Genomic DNA, 12,192 nt, shown 5'->3' with positions numbered 1-12,192 from the left:
TAAGCGATGAGCTGGTCTCTGTCCCTGTGACACAAGTCTCTTTGGCAATGCTGGTTTGACCAGTGCCTACCCAGAGGGCTCAGTGTAACTCGGGACTTGCAGCCATGTTTGGCGAACCCACTCTTTGACTTGGGTGTCTCCAGAAGCTGACCTGGAGATAATGATTGGCCCTAAGTGGGTTTTATTTGGACATGACCCTGGGAAGCATTATAAAGGAGTAGGGAAATGAGATAAGAAATGAAGGAAAGCCAATAAAAGTGTTGATAAGAGGATTTCCACTGTGGGCAACTGAGCTCACTCCCCAGGGGACCCTCTAAAAAACTGTGTAGGGTTAGAAAGCCAGGGTACTTAACCTTCCTACTCTCATGCTTCTTTGGTGGAGGGTGTACCGCCCAGGCATTAACTGCCCAGCACTCTGCCCTCAGGTGGAGCAATGCAGAGGTGTGAATGGCAACTGTCCAGAAAGCTAAGTGATGGGGGAGGGAGGGGACAGGTAAAAGGGTGGGGGCATCTGGCAGGACTCCAGCAGCACCTGCTAAACCCACCTTCATATATTAAAGACATTCAAGTTCTTAAATCTTCATTTCATATTTGAAAATCCTTAAAATAAATCGCCATCTTATCCCAAAATAGGACATTTCTTTACTATTGTTAATATATATTTTAAAAAAGTATGTTTTGTTGATTTCAGAGAGAGGAAGGGAGAGAGAGATAGAAGCATCAATGATGAGAGAGAAATATTGATTGGCTGCCTCCTGCACATCCCCTCCTGGGGATCGAGCCTGTAACCTGGGCACTTGCCCTGACCGGAAATCAACCCTGAGCTTCTGGTTCAAGGGTTGGCTCTCAACCAGCCGGTCAATGTTGTTAATATTTTATATTTCCTGAGTAGGTGCTGCTTGCTTTCCTCAATCTCTGTGTCACTGTAAATATTTTCTTCCAGGTGGCCTTTATTGTACTTTTGCTTTAGACTTTGCGGACAACTTTAGATATTTGTTACGTGGATAGTGGCAGGAGTAATATTTATGACCCACCCCTGTCAAGTCTTAAAATAAAATCTAACACTGGAAAGTACAGATTAGGCAACAGAATCCTTTCTGAAGGGTTCAGAAGACAAAATGAAGTAAGCTAATGGAATTCTCAAAGGAACCTGATACACTAGAGAATTCATGAAGCTCTGATTTATCATAATCCATCTTGTGCTTTTAGTAGAATTTGAAAATTACTCCAACGTACCATACTGTTGCTGACTATTGACATGTCATTTCTCAGGATATGTTTCTGGCTGAATTTGTTTGCAACTGACTTTCTGGAAAATTTACTAGCAGGCTGTTCTTAAGTTCTCCCCTAATCTTTTATTCTTTTCTGAGATGTTATTGATTTCATTTTCCTGAACACAATTTTTTATGGTAATATCTGTGCAGGAGCAATTTGCTGTGGTTCAGGGAACTGGATTCTTATGGGCATTTGCCTTAGTAATGTGATTATGGAGTCACTAAGTTGATCTTAACCACATTTGCCTATTACGGTGTATTAGATGAATGAAAGGAAAGCTGTGCTTTCTAACTCAGGATTACCCTTGTGTATCTCCCTTGGTTGGTAATGCCTGGCAAAATTAATGTCCAGGTGATTTTGAGTGGCTGTTTGTATTATTTGAAACTAGTTAGGATTACATCCCAATATTATCACTGATGTTGCCTGCAGAGAGTAAATTACTTTTTTGGTACACCTTAAGAAACTTTTAAATCATCGATTCACAACATTTCATAAACTAGCCATCCTGCACTTAATCAGATGCTGTTTTTACTCCGCTGTGGCTGCAGGAGGCAGCATGATACAAAAAGCTTAGGATCTACAGTCAGAGAGCAGGGGTTAGGATCTGAGGGCCTCACTCGTACCTGCTGAACTAGGGCTGCGTGAATCAACCGCTCCCATCCTCCGTTTCCTCATCTCTTCGAGACAGACTGACAAAACAGCATCCCTCTTCCAGTTTCCTACTTAAGTATTGTAACTGCTCCTCCTCACTAAAAACCTTAGTTTGTTTTTAAAAGATTTCCCCTCCCTTCTTAAAGCAGACAGTAGTCATATACAAAGATAGTCTTGTCCACAGAAAGACTTGTGTGGGATGATTACTAGTAGCTTTATTCATAATATCCCCAAACTAGAAACAAGGCAAATATCCACCAGTAGGAAAATGAATAAGCCAATTGTAGCATCTCCATGCAATGGAAATGTACTCATCAGCAAAAGGGAAAGTAAACTATGGATCCATGCAACAACTTGGATGAATCTTACAGACATTATGTTGAGCAAAAGAAGCCAGACATCAAAGAGGGCATATTGTCTGATCCCTTTCACATGAAGTTCTAACACCAGCAAAACTCCTTTGCGGTGATAGAAATACACCTATCGCCTCAAAGGAGGGTTTTGAAGGAAAGAAGCATGATGGAACTATTGGGGGTGATAGAAATGTTGCTGTGTCTTGCTTTGGGTAAAAACTTATTGAACTGTGCAGTTAAATCAAGTGTTTTATTGTATACAAATTATTCTTCAGTTCAAATAAAAGACAACTCACCCATCTGTTAAATGTTTAATTTTCTAATGACCAGTTTTGGGGATTCTTAGGACGCAGTGACCATCTGTACGCTGGGAATTGGAACGGCCTTTGGAGAGTCCATTCTGGACAACACTCCCCGCCATGCAACCATCGTTACCAGGGAGAGCAGTGAGCTGCTCCGCATCGAGCAGAAGGACTTCAAGGCTCTCTGGGAGGTGAGCCCCAAGGCTTCTTTGTCCATTAATGTGGTTGTGGGGGGGAAAGGGGGGCTGCCACGTGGATAATGGCATTACAGTCGGGCCTTAATGTGTTCTGTTCTGAGCTGGTGGATGGAATTTAATTTCAAAACTTGTTTTTGAAATAAGGGAGTGAAAAAGCCATTTTGACACAAGCCATCTTTTTTTTTTTTAATTTAGTGCTTGCTCAATTTTCTGTAGTTTGACATACCTTATAATTATTTCTTGAATGACCATAGATGTTTTATGTATTTCTCCCCTCCCTATTCCACAGATGTGTTCTTAAGCAGGGAACAAAATACTTTGACATTTTCTTTTGCATTTTAAAAATCATCATTGACATATTCCCTGGTAAAGTGGAATGAATGGGGTTAACATCTGCTTCATCTAAATGCTTTTTAAAAACGATGTGCCCATAATAAGGTATGAGAAATGAGGGACATAAAGATGTCTGGTTAGTTGCCAACTTCAAAATGCTTAGGTGGCACAGCAGTGGATGGATGCAACTGGTCCTGGTGGCTTTTGCCTTTACCGCTGCTTACCAGTGCCCTTAGGGTATTGCACTCATTTCTCAGAAGTGTGGGGAACAAATCATCATATACAGCAATGGCAAGTGGAGCACTTAGAAAGGCCCAGCTAAGCCTTGCATCTTTCACGCTCATTCCTTTTCAGTTCTTCAAGCTTCTGATTTTAACCTGCGGTTGTTCCTTATCTTTGTCCTGGGCTCAGTGTGTCCAAGTGTCAACCCATTGAGCTGGCAGGCTTCGCCACTTGTGGCTAAGATTTTAAACTTGATCTAAAAAGAATTTTGTGTAATCAAATCGTTTCCTCCGGAGCCAAACAAATGACGGATGCATTAAGGGAGCAAGCCTGCCGGCGAATGAGGGATGCTTTGCCTTAAAAGTCCTGCAAAGCCTTGGAGGGCCTTGGTGGTGAAACCTGTTACTTTTATTCTTGGCAGTAGTGAATAAATTGCAGGGTTACTTGTTTGAAATGCTTCCCTTAGAAAATATTAAAGAGCTCCAGCAGCTCTGTAAAGTTCAGAGACAAAAGCTAGTTTTAGGAAGGCAACGCTGAAGTAGGTTTGCATGAGGTGTGTGTGGAGAGGTTTTCTGTCAATTAAAATGGACCAGGCTTGAGGCAAACAAGCCATTTTTTGGATCTTTCGGTTTAAAAGGTAAACTGAAAAAGTCTGTTCCCAAAAGGAAATTCAGAAAACCGGTTTAAGAACAAAAAAAAGCTTCCTACCTGTGATGTGTGTCATTATAGCTGCTTTCTGTCTGTGATGACTGAGTCAAACTGCTGATGGTGATTTGGAGAAATATTAAAAACTTACTGTAATTAGGAGCCCTCAGGCTGTGAAGGCAATTCCTGAGAAATTGCTACCTGGGAATATTAAAAATATATATATTTGAAAACATTTTAAAACCTCACAGAAAATAAAAAAGAATAATATGATAAACAACTGTATACCTGTACTTAGTTCAACAAATGTTAACATACAGCCATATTTGCTTCATATTTGTTGTTTTTGGAACCACTTTAATGTAAATGACAGACATCGTGACATTTCATCCTAAATATTCAGCATGTATATATGAAAAATTAGACTATTCTGTGACATACCTATACCATTATTTCACCTGTGAAAGTAACAATATCCTAATATCATCTAATACCCACTCTAGAGTTCAAATTTCCTCAGTTGTTCCATAAACATTTTTTACAGCTGCCCAAATCAGGCTTGCTTTCTCTCTCTCTCTCTCTCTCTCTCTCTCTCTCTCTCTCTCTCTCTCTCTTTCTTGTTTTAATCCTCACCTGAGGGTATTTTTTTCCATTGCTTTTCAGAGGGATGGAAGAGAGAGAGAGAGAGAGAGAGAGAGAGAGAGAGAGAGAGAGAGAGAGAAAGAAACATCTATATGAAAGACGCACATTGATTGGTTACCTCCTGCACTTGTCCTAAGCAGTACCTGGGATTGAACCTGAAACCTAGGTATGTGCCCTTGATCTGGAATCAAACCCATGACCCTTTGCTGCATGGGCCAACACTCTAACCGCTGAGCCATACCAGTCAGGGCTCTGTTTTCTTACTCTTTTTCTCTTCATGGCATTGACTAGTTTATAATTCAGCTATTTATTACTCTGGTAAAAATATCTGTTAGCAAATCTGTCAGCCAAATACCAAAAGGGAAAGATCATGAACGGAGGGATTACATAGCTTCGGAATTCAGGTAGAAGCCTCACCAAACTGTGAGATGGAAGAAAGAAGGCAGTAGACAGATAAGCTGGACAGTGCCTGTCCCGTTGGCAAGGGAAGGAGCTCAGTGTTAGGCCTTAGGCTGTGAATAGTAAATATTAGGTGACCTGCATCATGGGTCTAACTGTGCATGGTCATCGCATCTGATTATTTACTTTTGAGGAATGCCATGGTCGGCCCATTGTATGGCAGCAACTTTATATTTGGCTGTATCCTTGTCTATGTCCTTGATGTCACTTACTTTTATCAAACACGAGAATCAGGAATCTGGTTACTTCTTCTAACTCTGAAAATTGTGGTCCCTACTACTAACAGGTAGCACAGTCTAAAAATAGCTCTCTAATAGGCTGAACAAATAGTCTATTTTAAATCTTACACTTGGACTTGAATGGCAGCACAGAACTGGGGAATCCTGCTTCCTTTCCTGACCAAAGGCCAATTTCCCTGGCTCTCTACTGGTAGATACACACTCGAAACTCCATGTGAGATTTTGACTCCTATTCAATTTCAGCCCAAATACCTCTTGGTTTATATTGTCTGTTATGTTGTAAGTCAAATTAGTAGCACCCAGATTATTTTTAAAAAATCATCATAAATCTGATTGGGAGAATTTTTCAATAGTTTCTACAAATGCATAAAATTAAACAAATACTCCCCAGACATAACTGAGGTAGCAGCTTCATGCTTTTCTTTGCACCTTACACCTTTCCTAGTGAAAACTACTTTCTTTTTTTCTCCATGTTTCAATTGCCAATGTGTGGTCGGATCTGAGGGCGGTGGGTTGCTCCATCTTAAAGTTAGCTCATATTTTCTTAGCTTAAGTGAATTATAGGAAATTTATTGAGTTGGTCAATAATGCTTCCCTCTTTTCACACCTCTTTGATATTAGAACTTAATAAAATATATTAACGGGTATAAAATATGTCATTTTTCAGTAGCATCTTGAAAGAGAGAGGGAGAGGAAGGGAAGGAGGAAGGGAGGGAAGAAGAGGGGAGGGGAAAATATAGTTATGTTTCTGATTTCATTCAGAAGAAAATTAATTTAAAAGTCTTGGAACATCACTTTTAGTTCTTGAGGTAATTATAATTCAAGCTCCTTGGCACTGGTGGCATTGTGTACCCGCAGGAAGGAGGCGAAATGGCAAAGTAGTGAAGTGTAGGCTTGGGAGTTTTAAGCCACTTATTAATATTTGATCCAAGATTGTGGGTTATTTATGATTGTTATTGGCCTTCGGAATAAATAAAAGACTGATTTGTTGTCCAATTACATGAATTTATTCTCAGCACGTAATGGTATAAGAAGGTTTTCAATGGTTAGAACAGCAAACGAGGGATTTTTTAGTTTTCTTTCTGACTTTCTGTCCATTGCTGTGTCTGCATAAAGATGCTTTCAGCTTTGCAGCATGCTTGGGCTTCTTTACATGGACTGTTCCAAATACAGGACATGGAACGAGGAGATGAGTCCAGTGTGTTCAGAGAAGTAGATTAGAAAGGCACGCTCGAACAGATCCATAAAAGATAGGACCGAGAGGCCCTTGAGCTAGTGGTCTGCCACCTGCTGCCCTGTGCTTCAATGGCATGCACATCATTCTGGACAAAAGCTTTCCTTTGCTATGAGCCCTGTTTGAGCATGTTCAAAACAACTACATATTACATATGTTTGAATAAATTATTTGAAAGTTTAAAGACAGCAATAAAACTACAGTCTTTAAAAGCAATATTTTAAATTGGTAATCTGACCCATATCACAATAAAAGCTGTAATTGTTACCCAGAAACTTCTTGTCACACTATTGTGATTTTATTTTAACCAGGGCAAACCATGTCCCAGAGAATCATTGCTCGGATGTAATGATTTTTTAAAATGTTTATTTTTTATTTTTTATCTATAATTGACTATAACATTATATTAGTTTCAGTTGTACAACATGATGATTTAATGCTTGCATATATTGAGACATGATCACCACAATGAGTCTAGTTAGTATCCATCACCACACATAGTGACAATTTTTTTCTTGTGATGAGAACTTTTAAGATTTTCTCTCTTAGCAATTTTCAAATATACAATGCAGTATCATCATTAACCATAGTCACCATGCTTTACATTATATGTCACCATTTATTTTATAACTGGAAGTTTGTACCTTCTGACCCCCTCCCCCCATTTGATCCACCCCCCACCTCCTGCCTCTGGCAACCACCAGTCTGTTCTCTGTAACAGAAGTAATGCTTGATAAAGTAAGTCTATTGCCCAGATATGTCTGTGGCCTCAGTAAATATTGTTGACTGAGAAAAAAATCTGCTTTATGGGATATAAAGCTGAATGGGAAAAATAAGAGGTAAGTTCATGTTTCTGTCTTAGGAAAAGAAAGCAGTTTGTAAGCAGGGATATTTCTAAGATATATTTGGTCCTCACACGAGGATATGTTTTTATTGACTTTTTTTAGAGAGAGAGGAAGTGTGTGTGTGTGGGGGAGAGAAACATAAATGTGAGATAGAAACATCAATTGTTTTCTATCGTACATGCCCCAACCAGGGATCGAACCTGCAACCTAAGTATGTGCCCTGATTGGGAATCGAACCTGCAACCTTTCTGGTGCACCAACCAGCTGAGCCACCCAGCTAGAGCAGTGAATATTCTTGAAGAAACATTTTGCATCTATCTCTAGTCCCTACTTTTCAGAGTTCTTTTTTGTCTCGATTCTCCCAGATGTGTTGGCAGTTGTGGGACTGTAAAGCTTTTTAATTATTTCTATTTACTGCCTCTTTTGGATTATATAGGGAGAAAAAAAAAGCCCTTTTCCATTAATATTTTTTTCAAGCCACTATGAGAATAGGAATTATTGAGATGACAGCAGCTTAGTCTTTGCTGATGTGCTTTAAAAGCCGCATTAGAATAATATATCTTTCAGAGGCATCTGCTCCTGCTTGAATAGGCTTGATGTTCCTATCTGTCTTGGGCTGTCAGAAAAATTAAAGGCAAACACTTAAAACATAATATCACAGAATGCCCAAATCTCAGGAGCCCTTTGGGTGGGTGTTACTGCTCCCTCGGGCATGCACACAATGTCAGGTTCTTTCACTGTGACATCACTGCTAGGCTTTGCAGGTGGACTGGCATTTTAGGTGCATGTGTAGTGGTCCCGGGTACCGAGGTAGGACTGCAGGATTCATCCTCAGACAGGCGGTCGCCTGCCTGCCTGCCTGCCTGCCAGGGCACAGGGGCCCACCCCTTCCAGTGAGGATTCCTGGAAGCCAGGGGGCCTGCGCTCTCCCAAGTCAGAAGCCTGTGCTTACTTTTGGCCACTTAGGATCTTGTACTGCAGGGTTACTTCCCAGGCCAGAACTTTGCATCAAAAGGCCAAGAAAAATACATCCAAAAATAAACATGAAAGCCAAGACTTTGTGCCAGGAACTCCAGCCACACACATCCTGTTGGCTGCTCCTCTCGCCTCTCTCCTGGCAGTTCAGATTCTTTTAAGCCGAGCGGAAGCCTGCTTCCATGAGTGGGACCTACGTGTCTGCGCCAGGGTCTCACTCCTCTGTCCTCACGCTTTTCCGTGAAGTGACACCGTGGTTCAAGTCCAGAAAGGAAGGGAGTGAAGTTATTAGGAGGAAACTAAAATTGAAAAAAAAATTATATAGAGGAAGTCTTTTCCTATTGCCTCTGCTGCCCGAGTTTCCCTGGAGAACCAGCAGCACCAGTTTCCTCTCCGTGGTCTGAGATCCTCTTAACAGGAACAGATACAGACAGGGAATCATCGACGATGGAGATGCACTTTGCTGTCCAAATAAAGGACAGATACTCACTGGATGTCTGAGAGCTTTGAGAGACAGAAAAAGAAGGACGTATGCCCTACCAGGTCAGAATGGATTTTTTAAAGAATTCTTTAGTGGGGAAGCATTACATGTCACAGTTTGCATTTTGGCCTGAGGAGTTATACTCGAAAGCATCTCTGGCTTCTCTAATTATGTTCCACCAGATCGGAATATGTTGCACAGCACCGACATAATTAGATCTCATTATTATTTGTGGTGTGCACGTGGGGGTGGGGGGTGAGGGAGGCAGGGGCAGCTCATCTTTTTCTGATTGTGAAGGATGTTTGCTTAGCCTGATGATCTTAAATATGTTTCTAGAAGATAAACAAAGATAGTTATTCATAACTAGGCAGAGTCACATTTACCACATTCACAATAAGTCGATGTGTTTATCTGGTGACCTATTTGAATGGCGTGTATTAAAAATGAATTTTGGGTAGGGAAACAGGTTGAGAGTGATGGTATTTCACCCTGTGGGCGCCCAGTAGGTGTCTTGCCTGCCGCTTTCAGACTCTATGAAGTCCTTACTGTTTATGGGAATTCTGCTACATTATTGATGACTTGACGTCCTACCGGCTCCGCAGCTATGATCTCACTATTTCTCAGAAGACGATCAGGGGGTCTGAACAGATCAAGGCTCGGCTGGCAGGTGCCAGGAATGCCCAGATGCTGCCGGCAGGCCTGCTGGTGGGGTGCTGTGAGCAGCGGTCACTCCTCAGCTGATGCTCCTTTGCGTGTTTGTTTCAGGAGCGTGTAGTGGATACTCTGGTCTTCTAGGAGGTTCTGTTAGCAGAGGTTCTGAAATTCCTTCTGTGGCTGTGCATTCGCCAGCACGCTGTTGACGCCTCACACCACCCTCTCCCCTGCTTTTGTCTGGCAGTGGCCCTCGTCAGTGTCTCAGCTAACGTTCTGGGTGGGCTCTGCCAGCTAAAGGGCCGCTCGACTCAATGTTACTGGATGCCACTTTGACCCTTTCATCTCTGAGGAGCTTCTGTCATATTCAACGAGCATACTTGGTTCCCACCATGTGGAGGTGCAAGATGCACCCTATCTGTCTGGTTCACAATCTAGTGAAGACAGACAGGCATCAATACAAATCACCCTGACCGAAGGTGAACTGGAAAGCACCATGAGGAAGATCAGTGTGCTGAAGGACATGGTGGGGGGAGGGGCAGGGAGAGATTCATTTCCACCGGGAGGATGGCATGCCATCCCAAGAGATCTGGTTCTGAATTCTTGTGTGGCTAACAAGGCTGTTTTTCAGCTTCCCTAAAGGATTGGGGTCAGTTAACCAAATTACAGCGTTGGAGCAGCCTCATCCCTAGGGACTGACCACACAGAAGAGGCTCGGCTTTCTCTCTCTGCATTCGTCCCTTGCCTCCTGGGGGTGTGGGGAGGGGGGTGGTGTGTCCTGGGGGGTTTGGTTAGGGGTCCGTCCGCCTGCCCTCTGAGGAAGTCATGTGTTGTATTTCCAAATGCCTGGCTTTGTGATTTGTTTGTTGTTCAGGCATCATCTGGAGAAATCCGCTCTAAGACTTAATGGGTCCCGCAGGCAAAGGCAGTTCTAGTTGAGAAAACTTTAAGAACTTGAGACTTTCAGAAGGAACTCGTGGTGTGGACTGGGGATATTGTTAAGCTCTTTATGTGTAGGAAGCTCTGTGGTCATGGGACTTTCCTGCTCTCATCAGGCCAAATTCCATTCCCTGCGAGGTCTCAGGCCGCCAAGGAGGCGAGGTTAGGGCACAGTCACTGGGGCAGGGTGCTCGACACCGAGGAAGGAGCAGCAGGAAATCCTGTCACAAAGGCAGCCCTTCGGAATTCCTGCAGTCTTGCCTGATTGATCTCTCTGACCCCTCCGTTTTGAGCTGTCTAGCCCGAACAGTAAATGCAAGACAGACCTTCTAAAGGTTATTGATGTGGTCAGTGGTCTGGCTTGAAATTCTGATCTATTCTTGTTTCTGGAGGACTGTTGGAAAGCTCTCCAGCTCCCTGGGCCATCTGTCTGTAAAATAAAGATACTATTGTTTAAATCCTGCTTTTCTGACCACAGCAGTCCAAGTTAACATTGATCAATTCCTTAGGTGCCTGATGTATTGAAAAGTTTAGCGCCTCTCCCTTCCCTCTTTTTGGTTTGCAAATTCAAGAAGGCAGAGACACAAATTATGTGAATGGTGAAAGAAATGTATAGGGCAACAGGTCATATTGTATCAAAATATATTATTTGAAAGGCAAGAAGAACTTTTTGGTATCTTTCATCATTTATAGTTATAGTTCCCAAAACTAATTCCACATTAGAATTACCTGGGAAGCTATTGAAAATTCCCATCAGTGGGCCCTCCCTAGACCAATGTAACCAGAATGGGGCCTGGGCATCAGTAGCTTCTTTAAAAAAATTTTTTTTCCATTACAGTTGATAGACAATGTTATATTAGTTTTAGGTGTACAATATACTGATTAGGCATTTATATACCTTATGAAATGATCACCCCCAAATTGACATGGAACTACCAAAGACCCCAGATAGCCAAGGCAATATTGAGAAAGAAGAACAAAGTTGGAGGTATCACGCTACCTGGTATCAAACTATACTATAAAGCAATAGTAATCAAAGCAGCATGGAACAGGCATAAAAACAGACATGTAGATCAGTGGAACAGAATAGAGAGCCCAGAAATAAACCCACATTTATATGGTCAAGAATATGCAATGGGATAAAGATAGTCTCTTCAATAATTGGTGTTGGGAAAAGTGGACAAAAATGAAAGTAGACCACTTTCTTACACCCTATGCAAGAATAAACTCAAAATGGAGTAAAGACTTAAATGTAAGAACCGAAACCATAAAACTCTTAGAAGGAAACCTGGGCAATAAACTCTTTGGCATCGCTCTTAGCAATATTTTTTTTGGATATGTCTCATTAGTAGCTTCTTAAGGCTCCCCAGATGGGTCTACTGGGCAGCCAGGCCTAAGAACTCTTGTCTCGGGGCAGTGAGCCTTGGTAATCCTTTGGGTCTCTTTGCACTTGCTGCTTCTGCATACACCTGGTTGGCATCTTTGCCTGTGTTAAGGCTCTATGACTGAATAATATGTTTGTTCCTTACTAGTCTGTATTAAACTTCTTAGGATAATTTTTCTTTTTCTTATATAGACATTCTGTTTCTGAATTGGGGTCTCTGCCAGATTTGAGTGGTAATGGCAATCAGTACTTTAGAGATAGAGTGAATATGGTTTATTTGTGGCTTTGTGATTTGAGGTTGCTCATGTGGTCTGGTTATTGAAAGTATGAGAATAAGCTACAAAATCACCCCCAAATCCCACCAT

The 12,192-nt window shown here is 41.8% G+C and overlaps 1 protein-coding gene across 1 annotated transcript in view; it reads left to right on the top strand.

The window, feature by feature from the left end:
* Positions 1–12,192, top strand: part of RAPGEF4 (Rap guanine nucleotide exchange factor 4) — a 298,063-nt gene that overhangs the window by 91,869 nt on the left and 194,002 nt on the right. Inside the window, exon 5 of the mRNA XM_023744830.1 lies at positions 2,626–2,772. Coding sequence (XP_023600598.1) covers positions 2,626–2,772 — 147 coding nt within the window. The remainder of the gene's footprint in view (positions 1–2,625; positions 2,773–12,192) is intronic.

The sequence above is a fragment of the Myotis lucifugus genome, unplaced genomic scaffold (genome assembly GCF_000147115.1).
Source record: "Myotis lucifugus unplaced genomic scaffold, Myoluc2.0 scaffold_5, whole genome shotgun sequence".
Taxonomy (NCBI): domain Eukaryota; kingdom Metazoa; phylum Chordata; class Mammalia; order Chiroptera; family Vespertilionidae; genus Myotis; species Myotis lucifugus.
This window is presented reverse-complemented; position numbering and strand designations above follow the sequence as displayed.